This window comes from Sinohyriopsis cumingii, chromosome 1 (assembly GCF_028554795.1).
Source record: "Sinohyriopsis cumingii isolate HCF-2022 chromosome 1, ASM2855479v2, whole genome shotgun sequence".
NCBI classification, from domain to species: Eukaryota; Metazoa; Mollusca; class Bivalvia; order Unionida; family Unionidae; genus Sinohyriopsis; species Sinohyriopsis cumingii.
Genome location: NC_142961.1, coordinates 30,420,370 through 30,434,622, shown reverse-complemented (window position 1 = coordinate 30,434,622; position 14,253 = coordinate 30,420,370). Strand labels below are relative to the sequence as shown.

Here is a 14,253-nt window from a genome sequence, read left to right as displayed (position 1 = left end):
AGTTGTCATTCACTGGGTACCAGGTAATGTGTCAGGTGAGTCATGCAAGGTCTGTCACTGGGTGCCAATCAATGGATGCTAGGCACTGGGCAATATTTTAAGTGAAAGTCATGAAGTGTCTGTCATTGGGAAATGACTACTGGTTCAACTGGTGCCAGGTGCCCATACATAGGCACCTGGTACAAATCACTCTGTATGGTATATGGTTCTGATCTAAAATTCTCATTCACAGTACCTAGTACCAGTGGTCAAAGACCAAGTGCCAAGCTTTTGATACCATTTTCCAGACCAGATAGTGGGCTTTAACCACCAGTCTTTGGTAAGGGACTGAAAAGATAATCCCATTTTCTCTGCTTCCATTCAGTCCCCTTGGGTTTTGTGGACCTGTTTAAGAGAAGGGCTCAGCTCAACACCCCTTCCATGTCAATGTCCCCATTAAAATCTAATGGAGCTTGGAAACTCCCACTACCTTGTAGTAGGTGGCCATGTGCCTTTTTCTACCATGATACTGTGGATGACTTTGTGACATCTCTATGGATCGATTGACTAGACTAAGTCCACTGTAGCTTTTGCCCACTTTCTTTGGCCTCCTTATTGAGGAAAACCCAGTGGGGCTCAGTCATATCTCTGCCATTGAGAGGGAATAACCAATCACTTTCCCCCCACCCCACCCCACCACCTCCTGAGAGTGGAGATGGTATGGTGAATCCATTGTCAGAAAATCCCCTTTCAGGATTTGCCAAGGAGGGAGACAAAATAGACCTGCCTTGCTGCTTACCATAATCTTGCATGCCAAATTTTGTTCAGCTGCCTCCGTCAGTCTGCTGAAGAAAAAAATCAAGAATCATTATCCCTGACTGCATTGCAGAGATTGTTAGAGCATTTTGCCAAAACACTGAGAAGTGTTTTTGATGCCCAGCACTTCCATCTGTGCAGGCATGTTGCTTTGGCAGACAACCCGTATGATTTGACCATTGACCTTAATAAAAATGACCTTTTAACTTGTGGAGTAATAGTTAAAGCATAATAATATTCTAGTTCTGGCTTGTCCAGGTTTGGTCTGTATCAGAGATATCACATATTAGATTCAGTGGAGTTGATCGTTTGGCCAGACAAATTTTACATGAGTACCATATGCTTTCATATGCAAAACACATGTGTGATTGAACTTCTGCTTGTACATTATAGCATTATCTTAAAATGTTTGCAAATGAGGACACAGTGAAGACAAACGAGACAGTCGACCTTTTAAAAAATTCAAAAGTATAAAGGCGAATATTCCAATTCTTGGCCACGCATGGAAGAAAGGCGGCAATTACATTTATTGGACATCATGTCATGTCTATTAGAGTGGCAAGAGAAATGATTCTTGCCCCTATATGAAATTAAAACAAAGATTACATCAAGTTGAGAGACTAGCAGAAAGCTATTGACCTGTGAGGTTTGCATCTGCAGTTTCTGAAACTGAACCAGAGGTAATTAAAGTCTTAGTGTTCTTTACAAACTTTTAAATTTGTACATGTTACCTTTACTGCATAAATTAACACTTTTGAACTTTTCAAACTTCCAAGCAACTGTAGCAGTAGATGACATTTTATTACACTTTACTGAAAATTGGTCTAACTTGTGGAAAAATATTGTCTGCCATACTGAGAAAGTCTTGTTAGGTGTGGCAGGTCTGTCTCGGAGACATTAAAGGTTTAGCTGGATCATGTCAAAAGCTATTTGCGGGCCACCCTTCTTGATGCAGAGATATTATCTTGAGGGCAAATCCTTATGGTTGCCTTTTAATACTTGAGGGATCAGCAGTAATAGTTCTTCGTCACAGTACCAGGTCCATCTAAACATGCAAAGAGAAAAATTCCCCCATCTCAGAAGGGCCATGGTCTTCTTAAATATTGTAAATATGGAAACCAATATAACCATCAGATCCAGTTTGAAACTCTTTCTAATAATGACTTTACTGAAAAGGCATGGGAAGGAAGTTGATGGACTCCTCCCATTTTCTAACAGGGAGTCAGTTTCCCAGGGGAGTCATGCTCTATCTAGCTACCCCCCCCCCCTTTTCAGCCTTCCGATAGATGCCACATTTTTCATTGGTCTAGTTCGACATTACAGATGATGTGTGGTGTGGGTATATCCACAATAAAGCAGGAAGAGGTGTGCATCCTTTTAAGTAAGGCTGCAGTAGACATGCTGTACCTAGTACAAAATCCAGGATTTTATTCCTGAACCTCTTAAGTTTCAAAAGGGGAAGTTTTGACTCCTCATTTATCATTCCCCATTAAGTAATTCCTTCTGGAAAAGCATTTCAAGATGACAGCAACTGCCACCATCAAGAATGCCATCATTTCCAAATTACGGTGTAGTCTTTCTAGATCTCTGGGATGCATTTCTTCATATTCCCATCTTTCCAGCCCACAGGAAATTGTCTGGTATTGTCTGGCTCAGGAGATCTTACAGTTTCAGGCTATTCCTTTTGGCCTTGATTCCACTCCAAAGTCTCCACCGGAGTGATGAGTGTAATAGCAGCTTGGAGGTTCCCAGGATCCACTATTATGACAGAAGGTTTATACATGTCTTAAGCTGTGCCCTTCCAAGGAATCTGTTACTCTGTTGAGAGACAGTAACTCTGCTAGTACATTATATTCCTATCAGGAGAAATCAAGACTCACCCCTTCTCATTATTTTATTTACTTGGAGATAAATCTTCTCACCAGTATGTGTACCTCCCAACAGAATCTTACAAATACTTGTATTCATAGGAAGATAGGACAAACAAGACATTGTCTTTTCATCTCTTCCTGTATCCCAGAGTACTCTGAATGCAGTGATAGACAAGTCTGGAAGGCTTCAAATGTGCCTCCGCAGTTCTTGTGTTTAGCAAAGTGGAGCCCTCACAAGGATTACCTGACCACTCAGATTCCATTAGGATCCAGATTTCATCATCATCTGAGTTCGTGCATAAATCAGAACAAGGTTTAGATTCAAGCTGGGGAGTTCAGCTACAGTTTGAGGACGTTTTCTTGCAGAGCCTGTAGTCTCGGGTAGAATCTTCTCTCCCCAGCAACAATCTAGAAATATGGTCTGTTTTTCTTTCACTTAAAGGGTGCATCAACCATATAAGACATCACTGTCATGGTTGCTACAGACACTATGTTGGTTGTACATACCTCACTGCTTGGAAGTCTGGAATTGCCTCAGTTGGACAGTTCAGAGGTGATCATGCTCCGAGTCCAAGGAAGAGGAATGTTCTGATGGACAGCTTATCCATACAGGGGTGAGCAGTTCTCATGGAATTTTCTCTACTCCAGTCTGTAGGGGAGACTTTTCATCAGTTGGGAATGTCATTGACAGACTGAACAACAAGCTTCCTCTTTGTGTCTCTCCATTGCCAGACCAGAGGGCATGGGTAGTGGATGCCTTCAGTCTGAGGTGGGATCAGCTATCATCTACACCTTTCCAGCTTTCATAATAATTCCTCCAGTTTGTTTTACGGAGTTATTACTTAAAAGTCGCAGCTCATCTTAATAGCTCAACTGGCGCCAGCAATTTTGGCCCAATGATCTTCACCTGTTGGTCAAAGATCCCTGAGAATTATCATTAAGGAGGAATCTTCTATGATAGTGTATATGGTCCTTCTTGCACAGTACTCCACAAACCACCTCCACATCAAATGATTTATCTGCCAGGACAGTTTTAGAGTAGGAGTGCCAGTTTCATCACGCCAGGTTGAAGACATTTGACATCCAAACTTTATGATGATTGGTGGAGAATTTCTGTAATTGGTGCAGTAAGGAATGCATTGATCCTATCTGCTGCCCTTTAACTGTGGCAACACATTTTTAAAATATATTTTGTTATCTTAAATGAAAAACTTTGATCATTATCAACCATTAAAGGCTATATAGCAGCCATTTTTAATACCGATAAGTTTTTTATGGTCTCCATTATAGGGTGGGACCCACATCTTTGACAATTGTTTAGGTATTTTGAGCCATGGAAACCAGTTTTTTGCTTTTTCATGCACAGTTGGAACCTCTCCTGTATTCTTAGGTCATCATCTAAATATCGCTTAGGAAGTTTAGTGGAGATTCCTTTGAGAACCTTACTCATAGAGCAGTAACCCTTCCCTAGCATCAGCAAGGAGGAACAAAATTCATGCTCCATCAGTCAGGTTTGTTTAGTTTCAATGGTAACTATGATTTGGTTAATTTCTTTGCCAACCTGTATTTCTGTCTGAGATCAACTATTTTTGGTAACTCCAGTTCTGATGAAATCCCAGTGCTGGTGACGATTAAGATAGACTTCTTTGCCTAGTTACAGTCTTATATTTCTATCTGTTGAAATCGAAAGAGCAAAGAAAGAGTCATAGCCATCTTGTTCTGTCTGTAAAAGTTACATCTGACATTTTGGCAGCCGCCATCTCGCTTCTTTTGCCTTCAGTATGTGTTGGACTAGAATGAGGGCATTGATGATTTGGTCCAAATTGTATCAGTCCAACAAATTGTAAAGCCATTCTTCAGTCTGCAGTAGAACATCCTAATAACAAAAATGGTAAGTTCACTTTGAGGGCTTATCTGAAACCATCAGCCTCTCTGGGGGCTAGCAATTTCAGCATTTGAGATAATAGTAGGTATTGTAATATTGCTATTAAATGCAGTTTTTGGCTCTACTGGTTATAGACCAAAAGAGTATGGGTTAGGTGGTTTTCTTTTGTCTTTAATCTGTCATCAGATGTCGGTCCATATTTTAACACAAATTTGTTATCAGTACTCCTTCTAAACTACATGAGACTTGAAACACACATTCATCCTAAAGTCTACTTGGTCCTTAGCAGCCATCGAGAAAATCTTGGATACTTCTAAAAAATATATGGTCATAAATGTCGTCTCACGATGTCAAGTTAGTCCTGTATGAAAATAGTGTTGATCTGACATCCAACATGGTCACCAAGGCAACAATCTTGAAAATGTTTTTACTACTCCTCCTGGATAGAAAATCTTGCCAAAATGGGGTTTATTACACAGAAAGACTTCTTGTGATGTCTACTTGATGCTAAATGAAGATGGTTCTACTTAGACATTCAGTACGGCTGCCACAGCGGCCATCTAGAAAATCTTATTGCTACTCCGCCTGTATGGATGGTCAAACCAATATAGAGGTTTTGCTTAAAGACTTCTTATAATATGTAATTGGTCCTAAGTGAATAAATGGTGATCTGACATCCAATGTGGACTTCATGGCAGTCATCTTGTTTTCTTGTTATTGGCTCTCTTAAATAAAGTTTTGCCAATCTGATATCCATAAAAGCTGTCAGAGTAGCCATCATGAAAATATTGTAGTGATAGTCTTTAGTTGAAATTTGTTACATGCATAGGTTTTATTTTAAGATATTAACAACATAAAATTGCATAGGATATATAAACAGATGCTTATGTACATGTTTAGAGTTACTAATTATACAATTATTAGTAAATATGTTGTCAAGTTTCGGGCTGTTTTCTACTGGACAGGTCAGTCAGATGGATTCTTAGAAGAATTAAGCTATTTCCCATTGGATGGGTTAGATCATGTGATTTTTTACTAAGGTGGAGTTTTATTGATTTTTCATGTAGCATTAGTGACAAAATTCATGTTTTGTCTCCTATGGCTGTATCAAAGTACCTATCGCTGGGCAATTTTTCCATTCTTTTTCTTGTGCTTCTGTTGTAACTACAAGTCTGCAGAAGTATTTTATGTTGTATTTGGATATTATTTGAGAGGAAAAACATCTGTATGGGATTATTCAGTGGGAATGGACAAGTCATCATTGTTGGCAGTCCAGTATGTTTGGGAATCTGAAATTTATATAAAACATTACATTGTCTTGGGACCGCTCCGGTGGCCTAGTGGTTAGAGTGTCCGCCTCGGAAGCAGGAGGTCATGGGTTCGAACCCCAGCCAGGTCATACCAAAGACTTACAAAAATGGTACTAACAGCTACCTCGCTTGGCGCTCAGCGTTAAGAGGTTAGTGTTAGGACTGGTTGGCCTGGTGTCAGGATAATGTCACTGGTTGGGACATCATGCTACGTGTCTGCGGCATGAGGCCCCAGTGCTAGACATCACTATAAACTGCCATATTGCAGATATCAAAGTGATATGACTGAAAAATTGTTAAAAAGCTTCGTTAAAAATCCTAATCACACACACACATTGTCTTGGACTTCAATAGAACTTTTTCCAGATTATTTTGGATTCAGTTCATTATGCTGTAAGTTCCTCTTAAATTTTCATTTTATAACATTGACAGTTAAATTGTATGTTAAGTTTTACAAAACTTGTTGGTTTTGCTTTTTCTGTTCCTTAGTTTATGACCGTAGAGTCATAACAGTGGCCTAGATGGAAAGTCATGTCAGCATTGTTTTAACCAGATGAGTTTTTATGTTTATTTGATACTATATGAAAACAGTGCAAATCTGACATCCAGTATGTCCATCATAACATCTATTGTAAAATTCTTGTTATTGGCTAAATGGAATGACATGATTTTCACCAGGATATTAATTATGGTATCTAGGTGACCTGAATGGAATTGGTGCAGATCTGTCACAGTGAGCAATATTGAAAATCTTGTTATTGGCTAAATGGAAAGACATGATTTTCACCAGGAGATTAATTATGGTATCTAGGTGATCTGAATGGAATTTGTGCAGATCTGTCACAGTGAGCAATATTGAAAATCTTGTTGCCAATTCTCGTTACTGGATGGTTATATAAATGGGGTGGGTTCACCCGAAGTCTTCTAATGGTGTTTAGTTTGTCCTATAGGAAAATTGTGCTGATCTGATATCCGTTATAGGTACCACAATATCTAATCTGAAAATCGAATCACTCAGTAATATCACAAATGGTTTCAACTCTCCACAATTAAAAACAAAACTGATCTGATCATGAATTCCTGGAAAATAGTTTTAGAGATTAGAACGTTGATCACTTCTTGGAACCTTCGTTTGGGAGAAGGTGGGTAAAACTTTTTTTATTTATTTACCCAAAATTGTTGCCTATTTCTCTCCATCCTTCCCACTCTGGTGTCCTTTCAGTCTCGGTCCAAGAAAGCACAAGAAAAATATATAGCAATACAATAATACTAGATAAGTATTATAATATTAAAATCAGTTGTACTTCCCAGAAACTACATAATTATAGGTACAAGAGTGCTCAGATTGGAAGTAAAATGATTGCATATGTAACTAAAAATTGGCATTTGCAAGTCAACTGGCTGCAATTTTGCCACGATAAGAATCATATTGCTGCAACATGAACGTGACATCAACACTGATATATATACATTTACACAAATCAGCACATAAACAGCACATGCAATTTAATTTATAGCATAATCCATTTTCAGTTTTGAGACGGCTATTTTCTACATTAAGTGGCTGTCTTTACATATAACAATGCTGGATTGCAGCATTGAAATGCTATCTGTGAATTATGTAGAAATAATAAGAGGTATGAAAAATTACAGAAGGAATTACCATAAAGGTTGTGAAATTGTTATGTGGAGAGAAGAATGAGAATTAGTCAGAATGTAACTCTTTTTTTATATATATATCATTTTCAGAAAAAAATTGATGTCTTGAAAATGGACATAGAAGAGTGGGAGTGGTGGACTATCCCTGACATGCTGAAGAGTGGAGCTTTATCTAACGTCCAGCAATTTGTTACTGAACTTCATATTAATATGCATACTGAGCCAATGGAAAATGCATACAAAATGGGACTTTCCACTTTAAAGGATCTATATGATGTAGGATTTAGAATTTTCTGGACTCACAGAAACCTGTGGTGCAAATTTATGTCAAGTTTTGTTAGTGAAATGCGGTCTGGTTGTCATGAAGTATCATTTCTTAAAGTTTCATAATGCATGCAAATTTAAATTGTCTCTTCTGTGGTCAAGATAAATTATCATGTCAAAAAATTTCTTGATGATAGGTTGGTATTTTAATATCAGTTGTAATTGATATGCTTAATTTTTGCTATTGTACCGTTTCAGGTATTTGCCTTTTTTATAGACGTCAGCTTGTGCAAACCGACTGGAAATTAAACTTTCCTTGGAAAATTTGTTTTCATCAGTTATAATATCCCAACATGAGTAAAAGAGTAATATAAAATAAAGTATGTGTATTTTCATTAAGTCACATTATATTTATTTAAATTTTTTTTATTTTTTCATTGGCTTAAAAATATGCATGTTAATAATATATGTAGACGTATATGTAGATTAGAAAGAGTTATAATACAGACATAGTTAAAGAGCACAACAGATATGCTTGTAATAGAGATAGGTAAATGAATCATTAGAAATAGCTAGATTTTAGAGCAGTCAAGAATGCATGCTAAACTGTAAGGATTTATTTATTCTCACAACTGTAAGGATTTATTTATACTTGCAACTGTAAGGATTTATTAACTTTATTTTGTCAGTTTATTTAACAATTGTCGTCTGGTCACCTTGTAATCAGTATCCAATTTTTTGACAAGCCCACTTTGGAGAATGATTTTCTAAACATATCTCTGGTTTTATTATCAACAATTGATACCTACTTGCCATAAAATTGGTGACATGGATCAAAACGAAGTTTGAAAAGCTGTTTATTTAGAGTCAGAAATCTGACAAACTGCTGGAGGCTTATTTAGTACCTGAAAGTCGGTGAATTCCAGATGCATACAAATGCTATGATCAAAATGTAACTGATAAGTTAAAATATAAATATTTCTTCCTTATTTGTGAAAATATGCTTTAAATAGTATATATTCACATTATCACTTCAGCATGAAGAGTGTAAGATAGACCTTGTCATTCATTACAAGATGAAAGTGACACATACATTTGGCAAAAGAAACGGTCTGTAGATAAGATTGCAGAGAATTAGTATTTATGTATTTACCAGACCACAGATGTTAAATAAAATTTCTTGGTTTTTTTTGTATTCCTATCTCATTTGTCTTTGGACTTGCCCATGGCAAGTTCTTTGCAAACATGAGCTTACCCGAGGCAGATTTGTAGCTTGTCCTGGGAGTTAGGCATGTGAATTTGTAAAGCCCCGCATTCTTAACAAGTTCTTATGTGAATAAATAATGATCATATTTTTCATGAAGCCAGTTTCAGTATTGGATAATATATTCTTTTAAATATTTCAGGTTATTTTCATATCTGTTATTAATAAGAGTAACTAGTCAATTGATTGTTAACTCTGAAAGTCAACCAAGTTGCACTTTCCATTGTTTTGTTGGATTGCTTATTTTGTTGGTACTTTCCATTAAGTTTTGTTGGAATGCTTGCTTTGACAGACATTTATTCTCAGAAACATGTATCAGATCACAGAATATTTAAAACATTCATATTTCATCAATAATCGACTGAACCATATTTGTATACATATATGTGGATGACCTAATTAAATTTTTACGTTGTTCCTTATGATCTTCTGGACTCGGTAAAAGAAACTTCAGATTCAAAATTAAACCATTAAATTTAGTTCAAATTTTGAACTAAGCTGTACTATTTTGCAAGATCTTTTCTTTCAAGTGTTGGATGGTAAATGTATACAACATCATGCAATAAATCAGGTTAAACCATGTATAAAACTTCATCCAATAAATCGGGTTAAACCATGTATACAACATTGTGAACAACATCGGTCCAGCATATTTATGTAGTAATTTCTTTAGAATAATAAACTGACATAAATATAATATTATTAGAAAGTATTTATAACTTTGTTGTACTGAGAGTAAATTGCATATCCTCGTCAACCATTTTATTATTTTGTTATAATACATCACAATATTGCAATGCATTACCAAAAAATTTTAAAGTATTACAGATTTAAAAGTGCAATACAATCTCACTGAACTGAATAAGCAGAGATTAGAGAAGACAGTTATATTTTGTTTTTCATTTCAGTTAACTGCCCCTTGCTTTAATAAATACTTCCATTTTCCCATGCAAATACTGAATTTGGGAGGCATATTCAAATAAACATTTCATCTGTTATCTTCTACATTATAGTCCTTTTCATTTGTATGAAATGAGTGTTGTTTCATCAGATTGTCAATGAAATGTATACCCCAGGTATACAATTCATTGACAGTCAATCCTAATACACCATACAACCCAGATACACCCATACAACCCAGTTGGGTGTATCAGGGTTGTATGGTGTATCTGGGTTGTACACTGTATATGGGTTGTATGGTGTATCAGGGCTGTATGGTGTGTCTGGGTTGTATGTTGTATCAGGGTTGTATGGGGTGTCTGGGTTGTATGGTTTTTAATGTTATAAGTGTACCATGACTGTAACCTTATCTTTTTATACACTGTTCTAAATGGCATTCTTTAATATTGAACCTAGTCTAGGACCCCATTGGGCTCGTTTTGAGTATATATGTCTGTATGGAGTTTGTTTTCTCATAGTCTTGTTGTGTCCAGGAAATGTGGTATGACAGAGACCAGCACATTCTCCAGCACAGAAATGAGTGAAAAATTGATCCAAACAGAACTTGCAAAACAGAGAATATAGTTTATCTCATATCATGTTAAACTGTGGCCTTCAGTATATCGGAGAAACTGTAAAGCTACACGAAATGATCAATTTTCACAGATTGGATGACAAAGAAGCTGGACTGAAGTCCAGTTGCAGAACACGTTTATTGTATATGTTGGGACATCATAAAATAATTTTGAACATAATTTTTTTGTTCACTGTATGTTCTGGGACACATTTTTTTCCTTCAAGTCTTAAGTTGTGGGACATCTTTTAAATAATTCATAAATTAAATGTCAGAAAATGCATTCTAACTGAAATATAAAACTGTGTATTTGAGATAAACCTCTTTAATCCACTGAAGCATCATCTCGTAAACACAACCCTTCTTGTCCACATGAAAACTCAAATTTTTAAGTGCATGAATATTTTTTAGCTCTCTCATGCCATGAAAAATTATCACTGGAGGCAACACATCTCCTGAAGTGGAAACTACAGGGACCAAAGTCAGATTTTTTAAAATCTGCACCAGTCATGCTATTTCTCACTTTTAATCAGCATCTTATCATCAGTCGATCCAGGAATGAGATCAAAGTAAACTAGAATTTCATGCATGTTCTTCTCTTCTGGCTTTCAAGAATTCATCAAATGATTTTATTTTCTCCAAATCTTCTGGGTTATACTGGGTCATTGATGCCTATGCACGAAGTACTATGTTGTATCACTTTAAAAAATTGTTCCATTCTTTCTATTTATTTTCAAAATGCTTATGAATACTGGTGAAAAGGAACCAAAGTTATCTTCCATATCTTGGCCAACTTTATATATTAAAAATAAAAATCAACAAGAAAGTCACACTTAAAAGGAATCCAAAATCGGCTTCTGACGTCAGCTTGCTTTGTAATAATATAACATTTTTATTGACATCCTTTAAAAAAATCTCTTAAAAGTATCTGAAGTTGGCTGATGAGGTCGGATTGCTTTGTAATAAAACTAATCTTTCTCTTTGATCTCTTGTCAGTAAGTTCAATCATTGAGTTTACTGCTTGCTGCCAGTTGTGTTGATTCACCACCAGAGCTTCTATTTGCTTGGCATCTGTAGTTGTAATTAACACAAATGGACATTGATGTTTGTGGGTGTATTGATGTTTGTGGGTAAATAGTATACATAGCAGTAACTTGCTTTAATAATGCATTTTAAAACCTATGCTAGTGAAAAGATTGTCATTTGCACTCAAGTGGATGTACTTTCAAAGAATGATTTTTAGTTATGAGATACTCAATATAGTTGACCTGGATATAATTCAGTCTTGGTTATTTTGCACCTAACACTGTGTCATGCATGAATGGCAGATGTCTTCATGCAATTGGTTGATTATTTCCCTCTCTATTTGTTTGGACCCAATTTTCAGTTGGATATTGAAACCTTTGAGTACAACCAAACGCAATTTGTTTCTCAGTGTTCACGTCAGTGAAAAGTTTGTCTTGTGTTATTGGACTTAAGTGATACACGCTACAGTATGGATGCATAAGCTGCATATACTGAGTTCATGGATATATTTTGTTCTTTAATGTTCATGATGAAAAGAAAGATGAATAAATGATAACAATCCAAGGTTAGTTTCTTTCATTTTATTATCAAATAAGTGTTTTGTTTTTTTGTAACATGAAGTGGGGGGGGGGGTGCAAATTCAGCACAAATTTATTATCATTTCTTAAGTCTTGGGACATGTGACCTAGGTGAAAAAAGTTTCATCATAAGTTCTGTGGCAGGTAAAAAACATTTTTATCATGTCCAAATATATATACAGAAAATACAGTATATGTATATGTATACACACACACACACACACATATATATATATATATATATATATATATATATATATATATATATATATATATATATATATATATATATATATATATATATATATATATAGTTACAAATCTATGGTCTTGAACTATGTAACGGACATAAGCAAGACCAAATATAGTAATATCAACAAATAATTTATTTCCTTTGAATAGAAAATGACAATTCAAAGATGTGGTATTGCAAACTAAATTCCAAATTATCCTAAATATTCTATCACAAGTCCTAAAGTATAGAATATCCCAAATGAATTCCAAAGGTCTCGAATGTTCTGCTATACCACAGTGATGTAAACCAGAATGCCTTCAAATGTTCTCAATAATCCCAAAGAATATTTTTAGTTCAAAAAGTAAATGAGCACTTGTAATTCCAATCAAAAATTTAAATTTAAATTTTAACTGATCACAAATATATGCTCATCACAGATTCCCAAAGACACATTAAATAGAAATGAATAGTTCGTTTACCTAACTTCTGTAAATACAGACTTTCACATGACTCGGTCGGTGGTTCTTCTCAGGGGGTCTCACTGGAGTCTTAAGAGACTTTGCTCTTTACTTGTGTTTCATATACGTAAACCATAACAAACATTGTTTACCTGGATGACGACAAATGAATATATATATATATATATATATATATATATATATATATATATAGACTGCAGTTTTTGTCAGTCATAAGTTTCATCATGTGAATTTCACTAAGTAACACTATATATGAATGTTTTTTTGGAAAGTCCATGTATAGGAAATCGCGGTTTAAAATAAAATATCACAGAACCATAAACACTATTTAAATCTTTACAGCTATTTTTATTATTTATTAAAATGGAATATTAGAATAGAATTAGAATATGTCACCTGCTTGTGAAAAATCACAATTTTCATTACCACTTAAAAGGTAAACCTTTAGGCTGATACCTTAAACTTTGAAACCCCATAAAATGCACCTGTTACAAGCCAGGCATGGGGTTGATTACAGGTGCTCAATTACGATTATGATTACAGGTTTTTTGGTACAGAAGAATATGTTTACACTTTATTGGGAAGCCATAATTACAATCATGAGTTTGATTACCCTGGGATGATTACAATTACGATTGCTATGTAATTTCTTTTCTTTTTTATGTTCTGGGCAGATGTCTTACATTGTATAACTGAAAAACAAACAGTTTTAACTCTAAATGTTTATTGATAATAGTTACATATGAATTAACATTCATTTTCTTAGCACTGTTTACATCACATTCACATTTACAATTTTACTTCACCTACAGCTCTCACTGTAATCGATTACAATTAAAAGCAGATATCAAAATAGAAAGTATCTAAAGAGGTTGCTTACGTTAGCATAATTACAGTTTCTTAAATGCTATATCATTTTATTCTGTATTTGTGTTGCTTATTTTATTTTATGTCTTGCATTGAAATCATTTATGTATTACATGATTTTGCTAAATAAATATTATGTAAAAGAGAACATATTTCTCAGCTTTGTACACGAAAGGTTGGATCTGATAGGGCAATGGTAGGTATACATGATGTAAAGAAAATAATGTGCCAGGCAATATTGGTCTATCTGTGTGTTAGGTTAGGTCAAGACAAAGGTTGACAATAAAAGGATAATGGTAAACCTGGAAACAGAATTTAAAGAGGACAGTGTCCCTGACATTAATCTTTGAGAAATGACATGTTTTCCCAGCATGTATACTTTACAGACTAAATCATTCCAAATTAGCATTTTCAATGCAAATGACATGATCTAATTCATCTTGTCTACTTTTGTCTACTCGCGGGACATTCTTCCGAAGTCAGACATGATTTTTATATTTTCTGTAC

The 14,253-nt window shown here is 35.2% G+C and overlaps 1 protein-coding gene across 5 annotated transcripts in view; it reads left to right on the top strand.

Annotated features, from left to right (window-relative positions):
* The window catches only part of LOC149806627 (putative methyltransferase-like protein 24), a 77,339-nt gene extending 63,445 nt beyond the window's left edge, over positions 1-13,894 (top strand). For all 5 annotated transcript variants that reach the window (XM_089955854.1, XM_089955848.1, XM_089955871.1 and 2 more), the window contains exon 6: positions 7,611-13,894. In XM_089955854.1, the coding sequence (XP_089811980.1) occupies positions 7,611-7,910 (300 nt within the window). In that variant the 3' untranslated portion in view covers positions 7,911-13,894. The remainder of the gene's footprint in view (positions 1-7,610) is intronic.
* Positions 13,895-14,253: the final 359 nt, after the last annotated feature.